Source organism: Halichoerus grypus, chromosome 7 (genome assembly GCF_964656455.1).
Source record: "Halichoerus grypus chromosome 7, mHalGry1.hap1.1, whole genome shotgun sequence".
NCBI lineage: Eukaryota > Metazoa > Chordata > Mammalia > Carnivora > Phocidae > Halichoerus > Halichoerus grypus.
The window spans coordinates 29966459-29994028 of NC_135718.1; the positions used below are offsets into that span (position 1 = coordinate 29966459).

General features: G+C 48.3%; 1 protein-coding gene across 2 annotated transcripts in view; it reads left to right on the forward strand.

Moving 5' to 3' along the window:
* Positions 1-427: 427 nt before the first annotated feature.
* CRTAC1 (cartilage acidic protein 1) overlaps positions 428-27570 on the forward strand; it is a 133777-nt gene continuing 106634 nt past the window's right edge. The window contains exons 1-2 of one of the 2 annotated variants that reach the window (XM_078077274.1): positions 428-615; positions 17347-17546. In XM_078077274.1, the coding sequence (XP_077933400.1) occupies positions 592-615; positions 17347-17546 (224 nt within the window). In that variant the 5' untranslated portion in view covers positions 428-591. The remainder of the gene's footprint in view (positions 616-17346; positions 17547-27570) is intronic. The other variant, XM_036074301.2, reaches the window with a different exon arrangement.

Here is a 27570-nt window from a genome sequence, read left to right on the forward strand (position 1 = left end):
CTCCCCTCCCCCTGGCCTTCCAGCTCGGCGCTTCCTCCCGAGGGACCCCCGCTTCCCGCCGGCCCGGGGCCCCTAGCGCCCGGCCAGGCGCCCTCGCCTCGCCCCTTCTCGCCAGGCCCCGCTGCCTCCTGAAGGTTACGCGACGCAGCGGCGGGGTGCGGGGGGCGTCCGCCCTCGCCGCCGCCTGCGCCGCCGCCCACCCCAGCGCCCTCCGCGCCGCGCGGGGCCGGCCGGGCTGCCGGCTGCTGCCACCGCAATCCCCGCTCCTAAATCAGCGCTGGGAGGCGTCCCTTCCCCCACCGGCTGCCCGCGCTCCCCGCGCCGCGATTGGCCGCGCGGGCGCCCCCCGCCCGGGCCCCCCCCCCGCTCCAGCTGCCGCGCCATTGGCTGCGGGTCTCCGCCAGCCTTTACATAAGCCCGGGCGCGCTCGAGTGGAGTTGTATAAAGCGAGCGAGCGGTGGCGGGGCGGGAGGCTCGAGGCCAGCCCGGTACCGGGGCTGGGAGCTGGAAGGCGGCGGCGGCGGCGGCGGCGGCTGCAGCGAGCGCCCGCGCTCCGACGCCCTCAGGCGGTGGGGCTGAGAGAGCCCGAAGATGGCTCCGAGCGCCGACCTCGGCGTGAGTACCCGCTCCGGTGCCCCCACTCCCTCAGGCGGAGAAAGTTTCTCCCGCCCTGCACGCCCCTCCCGACCCGCCCGCAGGGGTGGCGGGGACGCCGCCGGGGAACCGGGAAGACGGACACCGCCACCGAAGGCGGCGGCGGCGGCGGCTGTGCTTCCAACTTGCCGAGAGGCGCAGGACCCTACCGGCGCGCCGAGCCTCCCCCGCGGGCTGGGGGCGAGGCGGGCGCGGGGCTGGAGGTGGAGGAGAGGTGGGAGCGGGGAGTGTGCGGACCACAGCCCGCCCGGCTGGCGGGGAAGGTGCTAGGGGCGCGCTGGAGGTCAGCCGTTTGGGGAGGGGACACTGGGGCTGCGAGGGGGGCGGAGCAGGTGAGGAGGGATGTGCCGGGGGGTATTTGGGAGTCACCCAGCGGGGCTCAGCCTCGGGCCGGGGAAGCTACTGGCCTCGGGTGACTATGCTGCCGGGATGGGGAAGAGCCCCGGGGCGCTGGCGCTTCTTCCCCGGGGAAGCCGAGCTCCTAGGCACAGCGCTGGGTGGCAGAGAGCTCCGGGAGCTAGCCCCGCGAGCGGCGTAGCCGCCAGCTGCCTTTGCTGGACCGAGGTGTGGTCTCCTCGCTCGCAGCCTGTCTCGGGCAAACCAGCTTCAGGCATTCCGGGGAAGCCGTGGGTCCTCCTCCGCCCTTTGGGGCACGTGGAGGCTTTGATGGGGCAGCAGGCCAGGCTTGGGGGCATGCCCAACAATGCAGCGCGCCTCTTCGCAGTACAGTAGTTGGGAGCCCTGGTTAGTCCCGTTTCTGCAGAAACCAACTCAAGAATCCAAAATCATCCCAGCCTGGATGGGAGCCTCCCAGAGTGGTCGCGGAATGCTCCTGGAGTTGGGAGGGGGGCACTCCCCTTCCTCCGGGAATGACTAATGAATATTGCTGGCGGTGGTGGTGGGGTGTGCACCTAGTGTGGCTTCTGTGCGTCCCAGGAGGTGCTTCAGCTCTCCAGGCAGGACACATTCTTGAGTCACACTTGAGATGTCTTCTGGGATGGGTGCAGGACTTCTCAAGTGAAGCCAGGTGGAAAAGAAGGGAAAAGGGTTCCAAGAATAGGGGACAGCTCTGTAGTGCTGTCGGGAATCAGGGGAGAACTCACTGGGGAAGAGAATCGCTACTGATGGGAGATTTTTTTTTTTTTTTACCCTGATGAATTGGGGCTGGAGATACCCAAGACTGAATCAGAGCAAATTCAGAGTCATGCTGTACCTCACTCTGGGCCATGAGGAAGGGGAGATGGAGGATGGAAAAGTGGGAACATGGCGGTTCTTCCAGTATAGCTCTTGAGGAAGCATTTTCTCTCCCTCTGACTTAAGAACATCATTCTGGCAGCAGGTCCTAAAGTCAGTTTAAGAAGCAATGAAGGGAGTTTAGGGTCTTGGTGCTGGCACGGTGGCCCACAATTAGAATATTCTGACTTCCAGTTGGCACTAATGGACTCTGGAGAAGGTCAAAGGCATGCTGCTCAGTTGGGGTGTATCCTTCACCTGTACCCCATTCCTGAACACCGTGGGTGTTTTGAACTCCTAGGGTAGCTGCTTCAGCCTGGAGATCTTCTATGCGGGTTATCAATCCATACCCCCAAACCCAGCTCCATCCTCTGTCTGCAGTCAACATTTTTCTGCTGCATTTCCCAACACCTTCTCTCCACTGGGGATTTGTGCAGCGAGATACCTGCTCGTTGCTCTTTCTTCCCTTCTCTCCATCTGGGTTGCACCTGGCGTTCTGAACCCTGATGTTTATTACTTGGCACCTTGATGTTTGCTTAAGACGTTCTATCGCTGCACAGGAGTGCCCTGTGAATGTGTGGACCAAACGCCTGTGTCATTCTAGGGAGTCAGACCATTGTGGAGAGAGGACCATGGACCACAAACGCAGTGCTATGAAAGTGCTTATGACAGTCTCCTGTTGTCAATCTTTCTTGCTGCCTGCAGCGGTGATGGAAGGTTAAAGGTGGAGCAGGCTCCTTGGTGTCCAGTAGGGGGCGCCAAAGGCACCCAGCTCAAGACCACTGACTTTCCACTTCTTGCCCTTCACTGACCATGGTAACCAAACACTTTGGGCAAGCCCAGGCCACAGCCCCCAGCCCTCACCTTCATGATGGGAGCCCCGCTCCCACAGGCTTCCTGGACCTCAGGTTGTCCTGTGATCTCAGGTGCGATGGGGCAGGTGCACGCACAACATTCCAGGGAAAGAGCTGGTGTTCAGTCCCACCTGCTCTCTGAGATCATTCCTCTGTGCTTGGTTCTGGTGGGTCCTTTGAATTCGTTAGGAGCTCATGGAGTCCAAGAACATTAGGGCTAGAAGGGAGGATCCTTGAAGAGCATCTAGTCCAACCTCATCCCATCCCCAACACTCACATGCATACTTAATTTACAGATGAGAAAGCTGAAGCCCAGTCAGGGCAAGTGTCTGGCCCAAGGTCACATGGCTATTTGGTGGAAGACATTGGACTAGGTCTCAGGATTCCCAGTTCTCTACGCAGAGCTCTTTCCAATCCTGTGATCTTCTTCTTTACTGTGGAGATGGACGTGTATTCTCAGCACACTAGGTACTCATAATTGCTGACATTGGTAAATTAATAAATTTAGTAAATTGGGGGAAATTTCCTTCAAATCAATTATTCAGAGCGAGGAGCAGGTAAAGTTCTTGTAATGTACATATACAGGTAATAGAAATTCCGAATTGTTTTTCCCTTCCATCTACTATCTTATCTCGTTATTCCAAGCAGTCTTTTAGGCAGAAACAAAGCAACTCCAGTTCTCAGTCCATGCATGGAGGAATCAGAAGTGCCCAGTCCCTCACTGTGGTCTTGGAAGCCAGGCCAGAGCTCTTCCTTTCTCTCATTAGGGCATGCTGCCGGACGCTCTCCCGGTCCTGCATCACACCGCTGCCCGTGGCACCTCTAGTACTCAGATCCTGGGTGAAGTGGAGAGTTCCCAACCATTATTTGCCCATTTCCCCATCTTTGCTGCTCCCAGCTCAAGGGCAGAGTGCTAGGTTGTTCTATTTTTGCAAAATCCTCGTGGTAGGGCTTCTTGGGTGACCTGGAAGATACTACAGTTTCTACTGCCTTTTTTTTGTTCTGTGAGTCTGTCGACATCTGAGCTGGGCCCAGGGAAGGAGGCTTGCTGAGTGGCCTGTGGGCCGCCCCTCCGTTTCTTCTCCCCACCCTGTTCCTTTGCACACAGTATAGAGCTCCTCTGGGGTCCCCTCGGAGCCTCAGCAGACTCAGTGGTGACCCTCAGGAGGAACCAGTGCTGCCAAAGCCAGAATTCTGAGAGCCAGATCCTCTTCTGTCCCTAAAGCTCACCCAAGGGATGCTTGTTGCCAGGAAGGATGCTTGAGTTTCCTCTTCTCCTTCAGGCTCACAGACAAGTTGGGTCTTAGTCTTCAGGGGGAGGAGGGAGGTAGTAAGATTATGTGGACCACCAGAGAGCAACCCTCCTTTAGGAAGTGGGGTTCTGAGAGGCTGTGCTTGAGATCTGCGCCAGCTCCTGGCTCTAGCTGAAGAAACGTGCCTGCATTCCCAAGGCTTGGTCTAGTCTGGATATGGAGAAGAATATAATACATGAAATATGGCTAGAGCACCAGATCTCTGGATTTTTGGTTGACTGGGGAAAGGACATAGAGTTTAAGAAGTGGCATTAGACCCTGAAAAATAAGAAGTCACCCTTTTCATGAGCCCCACTACATGGCTGACACTTACTTACCCTACTCTCATTGGGAAGGCAGCCCAGTGTAGTAGAAAGGACACAGGCTTAGAATCTAGCTCCCCCACTTACTGGCTCAGAGACCTTGGACAAACTGCTTAACCACTGCATGCCTCAGTTTCCTCCTTTGTAAAATGGTGAAGCTGGCAACCCTGTGATAAGGGTAGAATAGTGAAGATCAAGGAAGATATTCTTAAAATGCCTCTGCCCTCGGCAAGATGTAAGGAGGTATTCAGCTGGAAAGAGATATTATTGCAGGATCACTGGGAACCACACTGAGTCTTCCTTTTCCAAGCAAGCGAGGCTGAGTGTCCAGGGTTACACATCAGCCTCTGCTCACAGCAGCATCTGGGCTGATGGACAAGGCCTTCCTGGCAGGGCTCCCTCCTTGCCTTCTCCCCTCCCCCACCTTGGGGTTTTCATTTGGGGGTTCTGCCATACTTGGGGAAAAGAAATTTTACAGATCCCAGCATAATTCTGAATGTGATGAAGGGCCCTGAGCTATTGATTCCTAAGGAAGGATCTTTGTGCTGGGAGAAGCCTTCCTCGGAGCCCAGTGATTTAAGAGTGCTGACAAATCCGTGCTCACCAAGCCTCCTGCAGGCTGCAGATACAGGCTTCCAGGCCAGCCGGGGCTCTGTGAGGGATTTCTGGGGAGCCTGGCTGGTTGCTTAGGGGACATAAACCTGTGAACTCTGCTTAGGAAAAAGTATGAAATCAACTGGTTCCTTATCACACCCAACACACCCTGGACCACTTAGAGCATTTAAGAAATGAGAAGCAGCAAAGGACTTGGAGGCTGCATTGGAAAAGTAGACAGAGAGGGGTGAAGGGTTTGGGGACAGGAAGACATTTTGCCGCTGAACCACTCACGATCTTGACCTTATTGAAATCCTTTGGCAGTGACTAGAGGGCCTGTGTTGGCCCCCCGCCCCCCAGTCGTTTGGCAGCGTCTGGAGACATCTTTGGTTGTCACCACTGGGCTAGGGAATGCTACTAGCATCTAGTGGGTTGAGGCCAGGGTTAGGACAGCCCCCCAGTGAAAAATTGTCTGGCCTAATATGTCCATAGTGCCAGGGCGGAGAAACCTGGGCTGGAGCATCGCCACACAGAACTGTAGCATGTTGGAGGTGGGAGGGATTTCAGAAGTGTCCTCATCCGGCTCCCCCATTTCACAGCTCAGGCCTCTAGGATCCACAGAGGTGAAAAGACTAGTGAGGGTCCTACAGCAAGCCAGCGGCCAAGCTGGTCTGGAACTCAGATGTCCTATTTGCTCAGACTGATTTACCCAAACTCTCTCAAAGAAGTTGTGAAGATAAAATGTGAGCTGTGAAAACACTTGGAAAATTATAAAGAGACTATTACTAATATTGCTATTATTAAGAATTCAGGAGTTTGGAAAGTTCTATTTCTGGCTGTGCCACTGACTCATTGTGTAATATTGGGCGCATCATGCCCCCACCCCCACACCTCTGTGTATGTGTGTGTGTGTGTGTGTGTGGTGGCGGGGTAGGGGTGGGTGGTCTTAGCAAATAAGTATATCATAATCATTACCTTTAGAAAAAAGTCCAAAGACTTGCCCTTCAAAAACCCTAGCCACTTAAAAAAAAAGAAAAGATAAAAATTTTCCTTGAAAGAAATCGTGTTGACTTCGTAAGAAGAAAAGTGTTTTCTTCTTGGAAAAATTCCAGTACGCTGGCCCTGTAAGTTGGTTCCAGCCCAGGAGATCTGATCAACATCCGGAGGAGAAACTGGATAACTGATAGCTCCGCAAATGACAAGCAATTGGATTTGTCCCCACTCCCTCCGGGAAGGGGAGGGGGCAGCTTCACTCTTTCCTGCTCAGCCCTCTTGGCACACGGAAGTTCTGCAAGGAACTTCACGGAGGGATGGGAAGGCGTGTCATTAATTAGTAAAACCTTGTTTACTTAACAGACATATTCTTAAAGATCTCTTCCAAGGGACGTTTTGACATATTACTTTAATTAGCCACAGAAGAATTGCAAGTGCAGAGAGTGTATAAAATGACCCTTCCCGTTGTTTCTAGTTACTGTTATCTTTGTTTGCGCCCAACAAGTAGAGTGACAAGGTCATGGGAATCACAGCTGAGCTCAGGCTGTCCCGTTGACCAGGGGAGGGACTGCGGGGACTTCCTCCCGAACGGCAGCTTCCACCTGCCTGGAGAGCAGCCCCCAAGTGGAGGCTCTCCCTCGGCATCCCCGCTGTACCCTATTTTGAGGTCTGTCTTTAAGGACCCATCATGTCAGACAAATCCTGACCCAGCTGTCTGGATAGGGAATGGGCCCAGGAGCCTGATCCCAGCCTGCAACAGAAAAACTCCGTTGGTGTTTTTCACTGAAGGCCCATCTCTGGTCTTGCCATCCATGTGCTCAGGATTGGAGGTAGGAAGTCACTTGAGTCTCTCCTTAGGGGATCAAGGTTACACCTCGGTCTGTCCCTGTAATAGAGGAGCTAAGCAGACAGGCCCTTTCCTTCTCCTGCAGACACGTTGTCTAAGTGATGTCACATTCCCTTTCATCCTGGTCTCTAAGAACACACTCTTCCTTGGAGATCATAACCATGCTCCTCTCATCAGAGAAGCTATGTATATCCAAGGAGGCTTTGGCAAGTGGGGACACAAGAGTCCCTGAGAAGGAGAAACACCGCCTTGTAAGCCGCGTCAGGGGAGGCACTGTGTCTTTTGTTCTCAGCTGTAAACTCAGCGCCTAGCGTGGTGCTTGGCGCATGGAAGAGCTCAGTGGGTACTTAGGGGGCGGATAAATAAGCGAATGCAGGTGGCCATTCTGGGGCAGAGGTGGCTCTTGGTATGAAAGTGGATCTCCAAATGGCCTGGATCAGTGAGGCCAGTTTTCCTTCTTCCCAGAAGGAAACAGTGGCAGAAGTTTTCCTTCTTCCCAGAGGGCTCTAGAAACCTCAAGGTCCCATTGCTCAAGCAGGGGTCGAGGAGCCCAGGCAGGGCCCACCCTCTGAGATGGTGGCCAGCTCTGGGCCCTAGGCAAGGCCCAGGTTCTCTTTCTCTTTACGCCCCTCAGGGTTATCACTGCCCTTTCCCCCCCCTCCTTCCCACCAGGCTGCTGCAAGGAAGCTCAGCGCAGATTTGCCTAGCTTTAAGCTGAGAGAATAGATGATAATTTGGATTTACACTGAACACAGACTAGGAAGTGAATCACTGCTTCACAGAAAGAGTCCCGGGGCCATGCTTCTAAATAGCAAGTTCCGCTAATGCATTTTAAGTGATTTAGGGGAAAAAAAAACAACAAACCCTGACCCCCTAGACTCTTAGGCCTGGAAAAGCACTTTGGAGGTCAGCCGGTGTCACGCCCCTCCACTGCCCCAGGATGCCCACAGCCCTTCCGTGAGGCTCTCACTTGCTTTTCAGGCGCGCCAACGGTCTGTCCTGCACACCGCTGCCCCAAATCTAAAACGCGCTTCCTGCAGTGCATGGCTGAGCTTGTCGTCGCCCACTTCAGACCCTTTCCCGTGGTGTGACTCCAGGCTCCTTACCTTGGCCTCGGAACCTATACTCCATGGGGGCAAGGCCTTGGTTTGTTCCCAGCTGTTCTCCCAGAGGTGGGCACAGGACCTGCTACGGTGTGGGTGCTTGGGGATATGCAGTGAACAAATGGCCGAGGGAAGGGCACCTGCTGACGTCCAGCTTTCTCTCCCGCTCGGGCCCAGTATTTGCTTCCCAGCTGGAGTCCCAGCTTCCAGCCGCACCCGCCCATGGCTTCTCTACACCCCGCTGCTACAGGGGTCTTTCTAACACACCCCTCCAGCCTGGTGGTTCCCTAACCCTCTGGTTGCTGTGGCTCACCAGGCCACCGCTCTTTTCCACCCTCCTTCCCACAGGTCGTCCTGCCCCATCCTGTGCTCCAGCCACGCAGAGCCTCATTGCACGACACAAGCCTGCTCGTCCATGTGTCATGTTGGCCCCTCAGCCCGGGACACTTCCTCTACCTTGTCCGCTTGGTCAGCTCACCGCCGCCCCTCTCTTGGACCTCCCCCAGCTCCCCCAGGTGGAGGGGTTTCTGTCTCACCTGCTTTAAGACAAGTTCAGTATAGTGGAGCGTCTAAGAATGCCAATTCTAGACCAGTGGGCTTAGACACAGAATCTGGCTCCACCACGTACTAGCTTTGTGACCTTCAGCAGGTTACTTAACCTCTCTATGCCTCAGTCTCCTCATCTATGAAATGGGGTCCATAGTAAAACCTAACACACAAGGTTATTATGAGCACTGAAGGAGATCATCTGTGTGAAGGGTGAGAGTAGTGCCTGGCACCCAGTCAGGAGTAGGTAAGTCTCACTATTACTACCCATTCCTCATATAGGACTTGTTACATGAACTTGCAGTGAAAACCTGTTTGCCTGGTGTACAGAGTCCCGCCCGTGAATTAAGCTGAAGAGAGATGTGATCGGTTCTGAGATTAGAAACGGAGCCCCGACAGGCGTGCGGGAGCGGGTGAGGTGAGAGGAAGGGGGTAGTTAGCAAGTATTGCCACTGTTCAGGGGAAAGGTAGAGGGGCAGATCTCCAGCAGTGGGGACGGAAAGACTGGGCACTTCTGAGAAATATTCATGGAGGAGAATGGACATGGTGGAGAAGGAGGGAGAAGCAAGAACCAATCGTGACACCAGATTTCCAACCTGAGTGACAGTGTTGGGGTTTAAAGGGGCCCAATGAATAGCATCCCCCTTCCCTACTCAGATTCAGGACCAACTGAGAGAGAGAAAGGGGGTGGAAGAAGGGAGGAAAGAGGCAAGCCTCAGACACCATCATTACAGAAACAGCTATTTGGAAGGCCCGGCTTCAGAGTGGGGTCTGTGGGGCACCTCCCACTGCAGCCCTCCCTCAAAGTGGGGTCTGTAGACACCTCGCACTGCAGCCCTCCCTGTGGGTGGGGGTAGGGCTGAGCCTGCCTGGCCAGCCTCAACACATGGCGGAGAGTGGCCTCTGCAACGAGGCAGGTCCAGAAAGGGCCCTCCTGCGCAGTTCTTGCACACGGAGCGATCCGAGAGGTGCCCCTGCAGCCCTCAGGAGGAGGACTCGGGGGAAGGAGGGAGCCCAGGAATGTGGCGCTGGCACTGGAGGTTCTTAAGCTCACGCTCTTGATGCTTTGGGCTGGATACTTCTTCGTTCTGCTGGCTGTCCTGTACACTGTAGGAAGTTTGGCAGCACCCCTGGTCTCTACCCTCTAGGAACCAGCAGCACCCGCTTCCCTGGTTGTGACAACCAAAACTGTCTCCAGACATTGACAGGTATCCCGGGGGTCTGGTGGGGGAGCAAAATTGCCCTCATTTGAGAACCACTGCTCTAGTCAAGTGGAAGGTCCTCTGGATGGAAACCTCAGGAGTGGGAAAAAAACGCTTCCTCCCCACTCCTGACCCAGGGATCGGGGCCTTACATAGGCAGTGCTAGAAGGGCAGGTTGGGGAGACAGCCGGGTACTCCACACCTTTGGGTCTGCTCTCTGGATGCTCTCCCTTCCCTCCTGCCTCTCCTGTCCAGCTGCCTTCTTAGCATCCTTCAACTTAACTTGCAGCGACACCCCCCTACCTCTTCGGAAGCATTCCCAGCTCCCCGCCCTGCCCCCCAGCTCCTTTAGCTATCATTTTGTGCTCCCTCCTCCACAGCACCCCTCATCCTGTACTGCAAATGTTGACTAACTTTCTCCCTGTGACCCCAGCGCTGCCGAGCAGAATCCCAGGATTGTTGAGGGTCCACGGGGCGTGTCGCTGTGGGTGAATGAACCAAGACAACTTCTGGTAGCTCTTCTCCAAAGATGCCTTAGTTCCAGGCACTCCTGTGTGGGGCTCGGCCTCTGCAGGGCGGAGTGCTCCCACAGCTGTCTTTCTCCCTGGAGCCTCTGCCCCCCTACAGTGTCTGGAAAGGGTCTGTGCTCCCTGCTCATTTCTAACTTCTGAAGCATTCGGGGCTCTTTTGTAGAGTGAGACTCTGCCCCCCTACAGTGTCTGGAAAGGGTCTGTGCTCCGTGCTCATTCTCAACATCTGAAGCATTCAGGGCTCTTGCTTTTGTGAGAGCTCGGGGTGGTGTCCTTGTCTCTTTCGATAATTGCGGAAGAACTGCTTGCCCTGGAAATTGCCCTGGAAGCCTCTCCCCACAGCTGCCTGACCCCACTCCGAGATCTGGGTTGCTTGGTTACCAGCTTTCAGACCCAATTCAGGAAAGTCTCAAGGCCACAGAAAACTGAGTTTGGCTACATGTGACCCAACCCACAGCCAATGTCTAAAGACTATCTGACCTAACACTATCCGTGTGGAAGAAGGGAAACAAGCAGTGAGCACTGCCCGGCCTGGCCCCCAACAGGTGTCCACCAGCTCACTTAACCCTTGAAACCTTGGTGTGTTGTCATCTGTAACGTGGGAAGCAGACAGTGAGCATGTCAGACACCACGTTACAGATGACGACACTGAAGAGCTGAACGATGGAGGAACATGCCCAAGGTCACTACCTAGTTGATGCGGGGGTGGGGGGGGTGAGATCCAAATCCAGGTCCCTGACTCCAGTCCTACCATCCCTTGCCCTTGTTAAGCCAGACCCCTCTTTGCCCCCTCCCCACACCTCCCCTGTAGGAGCAGCCCACATTCCTTACTGAGGCACCAGGTACTCTGGCCCTGCGCCCCTCGGCCCAAGCTCTGCCTTTGGTAGTTAGCCTCACCTCCTCTAGGCTGCTCGGCCCTGGGTGTCCTCCGTTTGCACCTACGTGCTTAACCTCCTACTCCGAGCCGCTCAAAGTGCTCAAATACATAGTAGGCGCTTCATACCCAAGCATTCAAGAAAACAAAAAGTTTCAGTTCAACCTACTTTTTGATTCCATGTTTAACTTCTCCACGCTCTCCCAAAAGATTCAGATGTTCACAGTGGTGTGACAGGAGGTTTCTCAGGTCAGCCATGTAAAATGTGAGGTCACTCCAGGTGCCGGCGGCCCTTCCGCTTCACGCGGTTCCAGCCTGCTCTGCTTTCTTCCCCAAACTCCCTATCTCACCTCTTCCTGTGACATTCTCTAGCTAAGTAGTTTTTCTTCATATACTTCAACAAGCTGGTGAGGAATTTTAGGAGCAGAAACATTTTTCACTTTAAAGCAGGTTGTAACTTACACTCCCAGGTCTCTGAGGACCATGAGTCTAGGGCAGTGGTTCTCAAGCCAGGCTGTCCATCAACATCATCTGGGGAGCTTCTAAAAATATACAGCACCCAAGCCCCACCCCAGACCAATTCAGTCCGAAACTGGGTGAAGGACCTGGGCCACGTCATATTTCTAAAAACTCCCAGATGAGTCTATCGGCCAGCTAGGGTTTAGAACCTTTGGTCTAGAGCCTTGCTACTAGAAGTGAAGTTTGCAGACCAGCGGCAGAGACATCATGTGACATTTTGTTAGAGTGCAGAAACTGAGGCCCCACCCCAGACCTACCAAATCAGAATGTGCATTTTACCAAGATCTTCAGGTGATTTGTAAGCATCTTACAGTTTGAGAAGCCTTGCTTTAGGGAAAGAACAGGTTTTAAATAACTGTATGACAAGTTGCAAACAACTTCTGCTGATTCACATTATCATTTGGACATATCCCTTTGTACATTTGACAAATATTAATTGAGCACCAACTAGTACCAGGCACTATCATGGTTTTTAAGAACCCGTTGGCACGCACCTCTGTCTTAGCCTGCAAATTCCTCCCCATAACCTGTTTTTTCTAGGCTGTACCATTTGGTGATAGCCATCCCCTTTCTCCTAGACCTGACCCCCCTCCAGTTCCAACCCTTACCCTCTTCTCACTTTTTTGTAAAAACTGGAATCAGAATCCTTCTTTGTCACTTCATATTAAGTATGGTAATTTAACTCGGAGCTGAAGACAGCTAGGACTTTGAGTGTATAGGGATAAACTGAGCCTGCAGCTCTGAGGATTGCATAACCCTCGATTGATTTCAATCAATCTTAGATCTAGAGACAGAGGAGCAGGTTCCTGAACTAATCTCGTACCTTCACTGTAGTGTATACCCTGGTTTCTTGACTGGGAGCTACAGCACAGAACCTTGTTACTCAGTGTGTAACTTGTAGACCAGGATCATTGGCATCACCTGGGAACTTGTTAGAAATGGGGAATGTTGAACCCTACTACAGATCTAGTGAATCAGAATCTGCAATTTAACAAGACCGCCAGGTGATTCACATACACATTAAAGTTTGAGAAGCACTGGTATAGAACATATTATAATCACATGGGGGAGCTTTTAGAACTCTGATGTGCCCCTGCTGCACCCTGTGCCAGTTAAGTGAGAATATCTTGGTGTGAGACCAGACATCTGGTCTCTAAATGTACCACATTAGCCATTTTTAAGTGCAGAGTTCAGTGACATTGCGCACATTCACACTGGTGTGCAACCATCACTACCATCTATCTCCAGACTTTGTCATCTTCCCACACTGAAACTCTGTCTCCATTAAACACTAACTCCCCATTCCTCCTCCCCCCACCAGCCCCTGACAACCACCATTCTATTTTCTGTGTCTGTGAATGTGACTATTCTGGGTATCACATCTAAGTGGAATGATAGAGTATATGTCCTTTTGTGACTGGCTTATTTCACTCAGCACAATGTCTTCATGGTTCATCCATGTCATAGCGTGTGTCACAACGGTCTTCCTTTTTAGAGGTTATAATATTCCATTCTACGGATAGACCACACTTGTTTACCATTTAGCTGTTGATGGACTCTTGGGTTGCTTCCACCTTTTGGCTCTTGTGAATAATGCTGCTATGAATGAGGGTGTACAAGTATCTTTTTGAGCCCCTTCTTTCACTTCTTTCCAATGTAAACCCAGAAGTGGGATTGCCAGATCACATGGTAGTTGTATTTGGGATTTTTTTTGAAGAATTGCTGCACAGTGGTTTTCCGAAGTAGCTATGCCATTTTATATTCCTACCAGCAGTGCACAAGGGTCTTAGTCCCCCACATCTTCTTGAACGACTGTCATTTTCTGGGTTTGTTTTTTTTTTGTTTTTGTTTTTTGCTATATCCATCCTAATGGGCATGAGTGGTATCTTATTATAGTTCTGATTTGCATTTCCCTGATGATTACTGATGTTGAGCATCTTTTCACATATTTATTGGCCATTTGTATATACCTTCTTTGGAGAAATGTCTATTCAAGTCCCTTGCCCATTTTTAATTGGGTTGTTTTTTGTTGTTGAGTTGTAGGAACTCTTTATATATTCTGGATATTAATCCCTTATCAGATATATGATTTGCAAATATTTTCTCCCATTCTGTGGGTTGCCTTCTCACTCTGTCAATAGTGTCCTTTGATGTACAAAAGTTTTAAATTTTGAGGTAATCCATTTTATCTATATTTTCTGTTGTGTGCTTTTGGTGTCATGTCCAAGAAATCATTGTCAGACAACAGTATTTTTTTTTTTAAAGATTTTATTTATTTGACAGGGAGAGAGAGAGAGAGCACAAGCAGGGGGAGCTGCAGAGGGAGAGGGAGAAGCAGGCTCTCAGCTGAGTAGGGAGCCCGATGCGGGGCTCGATCCCAGGACCCGATCATGACCTGAGCTGAAGGCAGACTCTTAACGGACTGAGCCACCCAGGCACCCCAGACAACAGTATTTTTTAAAAAACTCCCCCAGTTATTCCAGTGTAAAGCTCCAGCTGAGCAGTGTTTCTCAAACTTTAACGTGCATTTGCATCACCTGAAATCTTATTAAAATGCATATTCTTATTTATTAGGTCTGGGGTGGGGCCCAAGATCCTGCTTGTTAACAAACCCCTAGCTGATGTTGAGGCTGCTGGTCTGGGAACCAGTCTGAGTAGTCAAGGTACAGAGAAGCCCTTCAATGATTTCTTTCACACGAGCCCTGAGAGTAGAACGTGGATCTTTTCCAGGCCTTTTCCTGAGTGTCTTCACCAGAACTGTTTCCCAATCTGCCATGGAGATAGGCTCACAGCTTCCCCTCTAACTCACAGCTGGTTCGGAGCAACCCGGGTGGGTGCACTGAGTGCCCTTGACATAGCCGAAGAATAACATGTAAATTGCATGTTCTCCCTGCCCCCCCTCTGCCCCTGCCCCACCGCAGCGGCGGGGGGGGGGGTGCTGTCCACTGGTCTGCCCATGTGGGGTGATTTCAGATTCCTCACTAATGATGGCTGATTCCTCTCTGGGCCTTGGCCTCTGTGGGGGAACTACTGCAGAACCCTGCTGAAAAGCTGTTTTGTTCAAAATATGTTTAATGTGCTCAGAAAGGAAAATCACACAGGTTGGTCTGAAGTTTATAGAAGGCACCAGAGAGAAAAACTGCTGAAGTTCTGCTTCTAAAAAAAATCCTTTAATTCATCATAGAATTTTAGAGCAGGAAAGGACCTTTAGAGTCTATCCCAAACTCTCATTTTGGAGAAGAAAGCTGGGACCCAACAAGGCTGTGACTTGTTCAATGTCACCTAGCAAAATGGAGGTCAGCCCGTAGGTTAATATTTCTTTTTAACCTTGCTTTGGGTTATTTATCTGGAAATGGTTAACACAGAGTAGCGACCTCTTTCATATGGCTCCTTTAATTAAAAGTTCAGCTTTGCGGGGCACCTGGGTGGCTCAATCGGTTAAGCATCTGCCTTTGGCTCAGGACATGATCCCAGGGTCCTGGATCGAGTCCTACATTGGGCTCCTTGCCCAGCAGGGAGTCTGCTTCTCCCTCTCCCTCTGCCCCCTCCCCCTAACTCATGCTCACACTCTGTCTCTCTCTTTCAAACAAACAAACAAATAAATAATCTTTTTTTTTTTAAGTTCACCTTTTCACAGAAAAGGTAAAAATCAACAGGCTGGATCATGGTTCTTGCCCCTCATGGCCTTCATTAGAAAATTTCTACCAGATGTTTACTTTTATAAGTTATGAATCTCTTCTAAAGAACATTGAGGCTTCCTGATTAAGTGTGCAATCTAAGAAAAAATAGTTATTATACCGTATTTTTCAGTAGTTAATGTGCTTCTGAAACCTATTCCAGAATTCTGATATTACCTAAACAGAAGGTTGTTTCACCTTCCGTATTACCCCAACTGGACCTCCCTCCCTGGTGCCAGTGACCCAAATTGTAGGTATGGTGCCTGGGAGGGACTAACTAGCTTCTAGAAGATATACCCAATGCCACTTTCCTTTTCTCTGTCCATTGCAAACCTTGTAATCTGATCACAGTACTCTTTCAATCCACTGCCAATCAATTGGATCTGGCTCTCAAGTTGAAACTCATTTGTTGTCCTTACAATAGAGGTCATACCTTGAAAAGACCAGTGACCTTCAGATCCACCCTACATTTCATCATGTCTACACTGGTTATTAAATACTCTTTAGCTTCTCATTTTACCACCAGCTGCTCATTAATCCAATTATAAGTTTCCTTTATCCAACCAAACTTCCTGCCGAGTTGCTTAACTCTCATAGTGATGCGTTTGCCTTCCGTGATTAGACAGCCCGGGAGAAGATACTGTCTTGTTCAGACATCTCAGTAATTTAGGCTTGACCTCACTCTAATAGTGCAACACCCAACATGTGCCTTATGAACATGCTGCAAGAGCCCCCTTCCCAGGAAGGCTCACCAAGGTTAGTTTCCGCCCACAGTGGGAGTCCTGCCCCTGGGTCTCTCCCCAGCCTCACCAGCAAGGCATTAGGGAGGCTTCTGAAGCATGTCTGACTGTGAAGGCAGTGCCTGGGCCCTTCATTTGGGTTTCTGGGTCCCGAATGGAAGCAAGCTCATTTGCTGGCAGGAGCATCTGTCTCCATATGGAGAATCCGTCTTCACATCTTCTGTTCATTAAGACATCAGCCTCACTCAGCCTTGCTCTCGGCTGCCAGACACACTGGCATGCCAACAGGAAAAGTTCCATCAAGAAGGGGTCTGCTGCCTTCTGAAGGCAGGAAGGCACCACTTTGCCTGCAGGACTGGGCCTGCGCAGCCTTCATGAGACTTGTCTCAGCAGAGCCTTTAGAGCACTCTGTGAGCTCTGACTCCAGGCCTGCAGGCAGAGTGTCCGGGTGGTGCTATCTGGAGCTCCCGCAGAGGCAGGGCGCGGTCCTTCCAGCTCCTTGGCCATTCTCATCAGTCTCCTGGGTGCATGCCACCAGCTCCCGTGGCCCCAGGCTGCTGGGCAACACCCTGAGTTATGTTAGAGATATAATAATGAATTATACAATGGATTATACATAATTAATTTATAATAAAACACACACACAATGGTTTAATTTCTCCAAGTGAATGACGTGCCGCCGCCAGATCCTGCTGGAATACATTCCCTAAATGACTGATTTCTGATCTGGAGATGATAGCCAGCTGCCCTAGGAAGGGACCTTGGCCAGATTCCCTCCAGGCTACCTCTGGGGTATGTCCCATTGAAGGATAATCTTTCGCTGCCTCTATTGTTGTTCTAGACTGGGACACCCATGGGGGTCTCACTCCACCCCAGGACTGTTTGAGAGTGGTTATCTTCTTCATTCCCCCAATCTTTCTTACAGAGGATGGGAGATGCCAATGTATTTATACTCCCCCATTCCTTCCTTCCTTCTTTCCTTCACTCAACAACTGTGTGATTAGTGCCTGTTATGTGCCAGACCCTGTCCTTGGCTTGGTGTGCATGAGTAAGCAAAACACAACGATCCTTGCCCTGGTGGAGCTTACATTCTAGCAGAGGGAGCCGGACAATCAATAGTAAGCATAATGAATAAGTAGATTACACAGTGATAGGTGCTATAGAGAAAGAAGAAGCAGAGCAGGATAAGGGTGATCAGATGTGATGCAGGCAGGCTGTAGGTTTAAACATGGTGGTCAGGGCAGGTGTTAATGGGAAAGTGGCAGCCTCAGAATGGCCAAGCCCTCCATGAAGAAGGGGGAAAGGCCTACTTGGGGCTGTTTGCTTAGGAGATCTTTCAGTAACATTTGTAAATTTTGGTTGCAGATGTTCAGGATGTTACTGTTCCTGCTGCTGCTGCAGTTTCTGCCCCCCACCGAGGGGTCCCAGCGTGCTGAACCCATGTTCACTGCAGTCACCAGCTCCGTCTTGCCCCCTGACTATGACAGCAACCCCACCCAGCTCAACTATGGTGTGGCAGTCACCGATGTGGACCATGATGGGGATTTTGAGATCGTTGTGGCAGGGTAAGTGTCTCCCACCCTGAGTCTGACCCATATATCAGTCAGCTTTTGCTGTGATAAGGCTGAGTAACAAATACCAAAAGCCGATGGTTTGCAACAATACTTATTCCCGCTCCTAGGTCTCAGCTGGGCTCAGCTGGGCCTCTAGTATGCCATGTCCTTGTCTTTTGCTGTAGCAGTGAGAGATGGAGGCTGGAGAGTTTTTCAGGGAGAGAATTTGAATGCTCTGCTTCGAGGCATGCTCTTCAGATTTTTAGTCTCCTTAGTTATACAAGTAACACTTCCTTAGCAGTGGGACTGTAGACTCTCTACGAAGGAAGGGCTTAAAGGTGACAATTATGAGAGAAGGGGCTGCTCAAAGCTGCCTTTGCACAGCATCTTCCGTAAGACTAGGAAGACAGTAATCGTCCCTTTCACAGAAGGGAGGAAGACGGGAATTCAGGATAGCTAAACATACTCTAAAGCATGCCTTGCTGCCCGCCCGAGAAGCAACATTGTGTAGTAAGAAAAGCATACGATTTGGAGTCCAAGTAGCTTGAGTTCATGCCGTAGAGCTACAGCTTTCTAGTTGCATGACCTTGAGTCAGTCCCTTACTCGCTGAGATTCAGATGTATCATCTGTAGAAACAGGAATAATTGTCATGCTTTCTTGTCCTGAAACCTCAGTAGGGTGTTGCATGTACTAGTGCATTGTCAGGTCTGCCAGTAACCATCGATAAGCACTGTTTCTGGAGCCCCGTGCTGAGCCTTTCCCCGGCACTGTCTTACTTCATCCTCCTGACAACTCTGTGAAGTACATACACAAGAAAAGGGAATTAGACGGGAAGCGACTTGCCCTCATCAATTAAACGGGACGTGGATGGGTCAGGATTTGAACCCCAGGGCTCCCTGACCCTAGAGCTACTGAACTACGGTTGTGCAAAGTTTTGTTACCACTTCAAAAATCAGTCGATCGATAAACACACCAGGGCCTGTCCTCCTCATTCTGGGAGGCCTGAGCTCTTATGGCAGCATGGAAAATAGTCACTGTCGGGTAGCATTGTTTGTAGCAGCTGCATGTAACAGCAGAGAGCACTGACCTTGGAATTGGAAGACCTGTGTTAATCCTAACTATACCACCCAATAGTTGCAAACCTTGTGCAAGTTACTCGGCTATGCGGTGCCTATTTTCTCACCTCTGAAATGGGCATATTGAAGTCTACCCCCACCTACCACACAGGACAGGGTGAGGATCAGCGGTGATGATGCATAGAAAAGATACTTTATAAAGCACACTTCTTCTTCCATTTATTCATTTCTTCTACCCTGTGAAGAGTAGGAGGTACCCAATTCTAGACCTCCTAGAAGTCTGGATGAGCACCCCGTCCAATAGAACCTTCTGCAATGATGCAGATGTTCTATGTCGGTGCTGTCCGGTATGGTGTCCACGTGCCACATGTGGCTGTTGAGCATTTGAAATGTGGCTACTATGACTGAGGAACTGAATTTTTAATTTTATTTCATTTAAATTAAATTTAAATTTAATTTAACAGGCAGGCCCTATCTGGCAAAGTTTGGGCTGCCGAGTGTTCTTCTACAAGATGATACTGCCCACATTGAAATTAGCACAGTTCTGGGTTTTAAGAAGGAAAAACTAAAGAGCAGAGTGTGGTAGAAAAAGGAACATCGGAAGTGGTTGTAATGACCCTGCTGAGGTGACCTGAGCAGCTTGTCCATGCTTGGTGCTGTGACAATCTGGTGTCTCTCTGAATCGGGAGCAGCCCACCTCATCAAATCCTGCCTCCCAGAGCCATGAGTCTCTGCTTACGGGACTTTGATGCATGTCTGAAATGTTCTAGCTGGCCCCGCCTCCTGTCAGATGGTACCAGCCTCCCCTAGTAGCTCCTGGGAGCTGACAGAGGACAGAGGATGGTAGGGTAACCATCCTTCCCTCCTCCCAGGCCCTCTACAACTTACTGCAGTGAGCATCCTGGCCCTTCACCTTGGACATGGGCTTCAGGTGCAGCTCTCCATCGCACCCATCTTTGGACGCACACAGTTACCACTGCATCTCCTGAGCATGCAGTTTATTTCTTTCCAAGTGCTGGGCATTCATTTCATCTTCATTTCCCATGAAGCCCCTCCCTCTGTCTCTTCCAAGAACTCAAGAAATCTGCTTCTGTGTCCTTGGTGGGAGGGAGGCTAGACCATCCTTTGGAGGTAAACCTGGTCTAGCTTGCTGCTGACTGTGGGGCCTGCAGCACTTTGGAGTCCTCCTCTGGAAACAAAACCCAGACCATCCTGGATCCTCATCCTGAATCAGCCAGAGATCAGGGAAAGACCCTTCTCTCTTCTCCCAGGGAAGGGTTGAGCCAGGCAGGCCCTGTCTGGGAAAGTTTGGGCTGCCGAGTGTTCTTCTACAAGATGATACTGCCCACTCCCAGCAAAGGAGAAGGTTTGCATGGAGGATGGGATGGTGAAATTGGGCAGCCTCCCAGCTCCAGGTCAGGCCTTCTTTGTGGCTGTTGTGAAGCATTGTGAATTCTCAGAGCGTCAGAAAGACACATTCTAATTTAAGTACCAAAATACGTTCCAAAGGCAAATATAACTTTCTATTATCTTCAGCTTAGGCTGATTTGTCACTGTCTTCTTCTTTGGGCTGGATAACCAAGGGTTGACTATATAGACATATTTAAATCAGGACCTTGGGAGGTCATTTGGTCCACCCCTTGCCTTCCAATTAGGCCACACCTATAGCTCTTAGAAGCTCCATTTATTTAAAGCCTTCCAAGAGAATGTGTGCAATCTTTTTGTAATCTAGCTCAATTACTTATGTCAAGAATCTATTTGATAAACCTGAATCCCTCATATTAGAGTTTAATAAGCCATTTCTTTTAACTTTTGCTTTGCTATTGCCTTTGAAGATATAAACCAAGTGGTCACCATTCTTTCAAACAATGACAACTAGGATCACTGCTCTGCATTTTATTCTCTGTGGACTTGGCCACGTTTCTGGTTTCGACTCTTATTCTATGTCATCTACTCTATACCCATATTTAACTCCGTTTCCTTCTCTGTTTGATTGTAGACTCTGTTTAAGAATCATGCTGCAAGAGTTGAAATTTCTAAAAATTGAAGGTGAATACCTTTACCTGGAGCACCTGTGGTCCAGCTTATGACAGGCCCACTCTGTATTATCTTATAGACCTTTGCTGGTCCCTGAAGGCGTTTACCTTTGTGACCCCTGGGATAATGGCCAGCTCTTCAGTGTATAAGGCTCCCTGTACTTGAATTTGTCTTAGATGTGTTGACCTTGTAGTGTGTCTGACTTGAGCCCTGTTGCTTTGACTATTTACTCTTTGAATAGGTTTGTTTTGTTTTGCTTTTTTGGTATCCTCGTTCTGGGTATTGATGGCATTGATTTTGAGCATGTTGCTGGTGAGTTTGTGTTGTGTTTCAGTTTCTTGAGTTAATTGTGATGGAAGGCGTGTGTGCGTGCATCTGACTCTGGGAGGAGCAGAAAATGACCACCCTTTGTTCTGCGGGGATGGGGGAGGGAATGGGCTGGCTCTGATCCTCGGCCACAGCTGGGCGAGTGCCTCCGCATATGGAGGGCTTATCTGTTGACCGGCAGGTGCATGATTGCGGTCTGTGCATACAGTCTCCTCCCTGCGGGGTGAAGGGAGGATTTGATCACCCCCAGAGACATCCGCGCACGCACAGACCATTGAGGAACTTCAGGACTGGTTCCCTGGGTAAATAAAAAGCTCAGTAGCTTCCCCTTTTCTCAGTGGAGCTAAACACCCAATCTACAGTCTCACATAGTCTAGAAAGGAATTCCTGTTGGTGTCAATCTTGCACAATTCCTTTAGAGTAGCTTTTGTTTCCTGGGATATCCCCAGAGGTCTGAGATAACCCCCCCTACCCTTTCAGTTTCCAACAGAAGTTTTGCTCAAAGGGAAAGATTGTAGTGGTTGTAAAGTTTAAATCACGATTTAGATCAGTTTTTCTACACAGAACATTCATTTGATAAAACCTTAACACAGTCTTCACACTTGGAAGGGTTTCATTTAAAGGGATGCTACATATCGTAAAGCAGTGTTTCATTTTGTTCTTAATTTTGCAACTATGTCAGAAAACTTTTTTAATTTACTAAAGTTAATTGAATTATTTAAAAGCAAACTGTATTCAATTATCAGATTAATCATAATCATATAGGAGATATGTTTGCCATTATAAATAATAAGAACAATGATAAAGAATGAGGTATTTATCTACGGTTTAACCAAAGCAGGATTTCTGCATTTTATTATAAGTATATATAGATACATGCAGCATATATAGATATATATAGTGTGTATAGATAGATAATAGATGGGTAGATAGATGTATCCCTGTAAATATATGCAGATATATGTAGTCTATCTAAGTCTATATGTATATACACATACACACTTTTAACAAAATAGGAAAAATAGTTTTGAACTTTCTGTGCTAATTGTTGCTTTGTAAAACATTTTAATAGATTTGATCATCAGTTTTGACAACTTTAAAATGTTAGATTATTTCATTCAGTTCAATTTATCTTTCTCTTTTAATTTAAAATAGATCTTACAATGTAGTAACACTCGTATGTGTTTTATTACCAAAAAAATCATACAATATCGATGAAAGTAAAAATCCATCTCTATCAACCCCCCACCCCTCCTTTAAGCACATCCCAGTCCTTTCCTAAGATAACAATTGTTTTCAGTTTGTTGTTTATACTTCTAGAAATTTCTATATTACATATATGTATTACATATATGTTCCTAGGTTGCAAATATATAATTTTTGGAAGAATCAAACTGATACATATTACTCCAAAACCCACTTTTTTTCACTGCATAGTATACTTATTGTTCATATATAGATATAGATATAGATATAGATAGATAGATTTAGCTCATTTTTTAAAGTTGTTTAGTGTGGATGTACCACATTTGTTTTGTCACCCCTCAAGTGACATTTAAGCTGTCCCTAATCTGTGACCACTGCAAACAATGCTGAACTGCGCATCCTTATCCACATATGCAAATATTTTTCTGGGATAGATACCAAGCAGTGGAGATGTTGGGAATGCTATGTACATTCTGGATCTTAATAAATAGCACCAAATTATTTCCAATTTCCATCTTTTTCTATTTATTCATAGCCTAGAAATAAAAGGTAAGCTTGGGGATTATTGAATTCAACAGCTATTCAAGCCCCTACTATGTGTACAGCCGCATAGACTCCGGGGCCTGAACCTGATCAATTTAGACCTAATAGTTCCAAGAAGGACAAAGCCTATTCTGCATCTACAAAAGAAGCTGCTGCTGTTAAAAACCGGATTGAGGAACTTCAATACTGTCTGATTCCAACTGCTAAGAGGACTTCTTCTAAAGCCTCGTCTGCAAAAATATATTTCTTAAATGGTTCACCCTTCACCCCGAGATTCATTGTCGCCGGTATCATGGTAGCTTGATTGTGGGGTGCCAGCTCTTCTGCTGTGGTTAAGCAGGGACTGCCCCTGATTTTCAATACTAATAAGACATGAGCCGGAGCAGGAACCGGGGCTTGTAAACGCATTCTGAAAACTTTTCTAAAAAGGTCACTCAGCCGTGCATGGTGGGTTTTCCAGAGACGTCTCATTGCTGCATTTGAACTTCCTTCTCCCCAGAAGCAGTGGGCAAACATTCTACCCTGCGCACCAGGTCACAGACTCTCCTGACAGCCCAAGGTTCCGAAGCCCCTTGATAGGTACCCTAGCGACCCCCCTCCCCCCACAGAAGGTGTGGTAGGCAGAATAATGGCCTTCCAAAGATGTTGCATCCTAATGCCCACAGCCAGTGAATATGCTGTCTTATCTGGCAAGAGGGACTGCGCAGATGGGATTAAGTTAAGGACCTTGAGATAGTGAGACGATCCCAGATTATCCGAGTGGACCCGAGGTAATCACAGGGTCCTTAAAACTAGAAAAAGGGAAGCGGAAGAGGAGGTCACAGTGATGTGAGGTGAGAAGGACTTAAACTCACCATTCCTGGCTTTGAGGATGGAGGGAGGGGTCACAGGTCAAGGAATATGGGTGGGCTCTAGAAGGTGGAGAAAGGTAGGGAAATAGATTTACCCCTAGAGCTTCTAGAAGGGAATGCAGTCATGCCAACACCTTGATTTCAGCACAGACCAATGATGGAATTCTGACAGACCGAAGTGTAAGATAATCAGTTTGTATCGTCTTATGCCACTAAGCTCGTGGTGAGTTGTTACAGCAACAAGAGGGAATTAGTACGTCAGATGCTTGGTGTGATTTTTCAGAGAGGGGATGGCCATTACCTCAGAGAATTTTAATAGTATTATTTTAACAATTTCATGGCCTTAAAATAAATATATCACCCACAAGCATATTATTTAAAAGAATAAAGTAAGTATACCCCTCCAAGGAGCATGTGCGGTTTGGGGAAGAATCTAAAAGCACATTTTGTTCCTTGGTGACCAGCCACCTTAATTCACTGTTTGACACCCCGTGTCTTAGATGGTTGGAGGTGGGGAGAGGAATTCAGGGCTTTTAAAGTCCGCATTGCCCTTGGTGAGACAGCACACTGAAACTGGGTGAGGTCATGAGTGACCTGTACCCTGGAGAGATGCAAGCATTCCAAGAGTCGGACAGGGTGGAGAACACTTCCAGGTGAGAATCACCAAGGCCTTGGAGGGGGCATTTGGAAGGACAGGTAGCATGCGGGTCTGTTTAACTAGGGAGCAATGTCCTCTCCAGGCTGGAGACAGCTTTGGGCTTACTTAGATTTTATTGTTTGTTTGTTTTAAAATTAATTTTTTTAAAAAAAAGTTTAACAAAAAACTGATTTTCACATAGTGAAGAATATTTATAAAAAGCCATTCCAAAATAGTAATATAATTAAGACCCTAAAATTGCCTCTGCTGAAAAAGGCAAAGCTACTTTTAGTAGTCTGAGTTTTTCATCCATTCAGAAAGTGGATGGATGTAGGCCCTGTCTCCAGTCACCTTCCTTGAAGTCTGTCTTCTCCCCAGTTCTGTAAGTGGTGGGCTGGGCAGAAGGCCTTCCTCGTCCCACCTCAGCCTCCTGAAGTCCCAGGCACAGGGCAGGCTGCAGGTGAAGCCCGCCCTCCCCACTCTTACACCCCTACAGCAGCAGGCCTTTCCCTTCCCTTTCCTCCCCGACTCCTCACCCCCTTCCCCCCTCCCCCAAACACATCTCACACTTCTCTGTGCCATTTCCACTCCTAGCATCACTTCTTCTCGGGTTGGGGGGCGGGGCTTGTGACCCCTGCCTCCCTCCCCTTCTCCCCAGTGCTACTGACTTGGTGAGTCATTTTCTTCCAAGAATGCTATGGTTAGGACTTAATCTCTCCTCTGAAGAAGTAGTTGGTTTTGAGGAACAGATACTAGGAAAAAGTGCAAGGATGTGAAAAGCTAAAACATTCCCCACTTTGGATTTTTGCCGTACTCTCCCCTCATTTACCTTCAGTTCTGAAGGAGCAGAGTGAGCAGCATGCCCCTTGTAGTTTGCTTACGTCATCGCATCTTAAACCATCACGGCGGTTCAAATGACGTGTGGTATTTAACTGAGCCTCAGTCACACTGTTTCACATTTTAACATCACTAAAATTGGGATGTGACTTACAACAGGCAGCTTGCACTAAGTGGAAGTCGTTTCTTTCCTGGAGATACTGCAATAATGCTGAATCTTAGATGATGCCTTAGCTTTGACGAGAGCACTGTAGGTAGTATTGTCTCATTTTGCACATAGGGAAACTGAGGCCCAGAGATCTGCTGAAAGTCTTAGAGATGGTGAAAGGTGAACTATTACTCTACATATGCCCACTAAATTAAGTGTGTTAATTGTGTCATTCAAATCATAATCTTTATTGATATTTCTCTGCCTGTTAATAACTGAGGCTTGGTTTGAAATATCCTGGTATGGTAGTCCATTTCTTTCTGTGACTCTACTTTGCTGTACATTGAGTCCATTTTATTAGGTGAAGTTTTAGAATTCTTTTTTTTATTATTGAGATGTAATGGACATATAACTTTAGTTTTGGGTTTACAACACAATGATTCAATATTTGTATATATTGCGAAATGATGACCACAATAAATCTTAGACTTTTTATATTTTCCTGGTGAATGGAGCCATTATTATGAAGTGACCACATCTATCCCTAATTATGCTTTTGGCCTAATGTTATTATTACTATTACATCTTTCTGTTAGTGTTTGCCAGGAATATATTTTTTCATCCTTTTACTTTGAACTTTCCAAAATCCTTATGTTTTATGTGTGTTTCTTGTATGCAGCATGTATAGTTTACATTTCTTTCTTAACTGGCCGTGTCTGTCTTCTTACTGATGAGTTTAGTCCATTCCATTTAATAGGAACATTAATATCTTTAAACTTGTTTCTCTTGTTCAATTTTCATGTTTTTAATGCTTCTTTTCCTTTCTTGCCTTTTTTTTAAAGATTTATTTATTTTTAGAGGGGGGAAGGGGAAGAGGGAGAGAGAGAGTCTTAAGCAGACTCTGCGCTAAGTGCAGAGCCTGATGCCAGGCTCCATCTCATGACCCTGAGATCATGACCTGAGCCGAAACTGAGAGTTGGGAGCTCCACTGAATGTGCCACCCAGGAGCTCCTCCTTTCTTGCTTTTTAAAAAATTAATTGATTGAGCAGCTTTTTTGGTGGGGGGAAGGGAGATACTTGTTTTCTAAATCCCATTTTTTGCCTCTAGTTGATTTGGGACTTTTACCCTCTTCTTCTGTTCTTTTAGTGGTCTCTTTTGAAATTTTATGATACATTTTTAACAAACTCTAAAATTATCTTAACCCCCTTCGAATAACATTACAAGGACTTTAGTCCACTTTAACTCTTGAGCAGCCCTTCCTGGTATACATATAGGATGTCAACTTTGCCCTTTGAAAACCCTGCCACTTACAATTATTATTGTTGTTATTGTAATTATCTAAAGGCAGTGTTTTTAATTGGGAACACTAGCTCTCTCCAAGGGTCCTGGATTAATGTAGGATTCTAAAGTTCAGTATCCTCACTATGCTGCCAGCTCAAGAGTTAGTAATACTCTTCACAGTGCTCTGAGCCCCTTATTCCCATTTGTTTAGGGTCATCAGTGCCAGATCTAGTTTCAACTCCCTTTTCTGTGGAGTAGGGTGGTTCTTGGAGATTTTCCTTAAGTTTGTGAGCCCATTAATACATTAAAAATATATTTTATCTGGAACCTACTTTTTTTTTTATAGTGGTAGGGTCCTTCAGCAGTTTATCATATGGATGGAAAGAGGAGTCTGGAGTTGTCAATAATTTGGGACCTCCCAAAGTTTGTTTTTCTATTACTAAGAGGACTAGGGAGGGTATGCATAACTAAAGGGAATAGTATTTAAGAGGTTCTCCCTCTTACCTGTTCAAAGATGCTTGAACTCACTTCTTGCAAAATAGAAAGAGCTCTACAGCATGGAAGACTTGGGTGTGAGATGGAGAGGGATAGGGATGTGTGTATATGGGGAGAGAAGCACATGTATTAAAGCCACAGGCACTCGGGTAGTCAGGCCAGACCCTTGGACTGTGCCTCTCTGGAGGAGCAGGGGAGTCAAGATCAAAGTCATTTCCAGCTTAGATGATACCATGTAAGGTCACCAGTGTTTGGCTACACCAACCAAGGAAATGTGTGACTGTGTACACCAAAAAGGACCTCCTTCCCCCCTCAGCAGCCATCTTTCCCTGTTGTTTATAGAGTAGAATTACAGCCATATGAAGTCATGGACAAGTACCCAGTGTGTTTTGACATGCCCTAGTGCTGTAGTCACTCTGTATGTTGGCCATGAATGGGGACTGGGAAGATAAACAGGCTAATGAGGATTCTCCCTGGTTGGGAGCTATCCTGGAAAGCAACACTGCATTGCTGGGCTCATCACACAGAAAACAGTAGCAGAATCTTCTCTTTGGACCTCCATACCACCTTCATTCCTTCTTTTGGGATGAACTTTC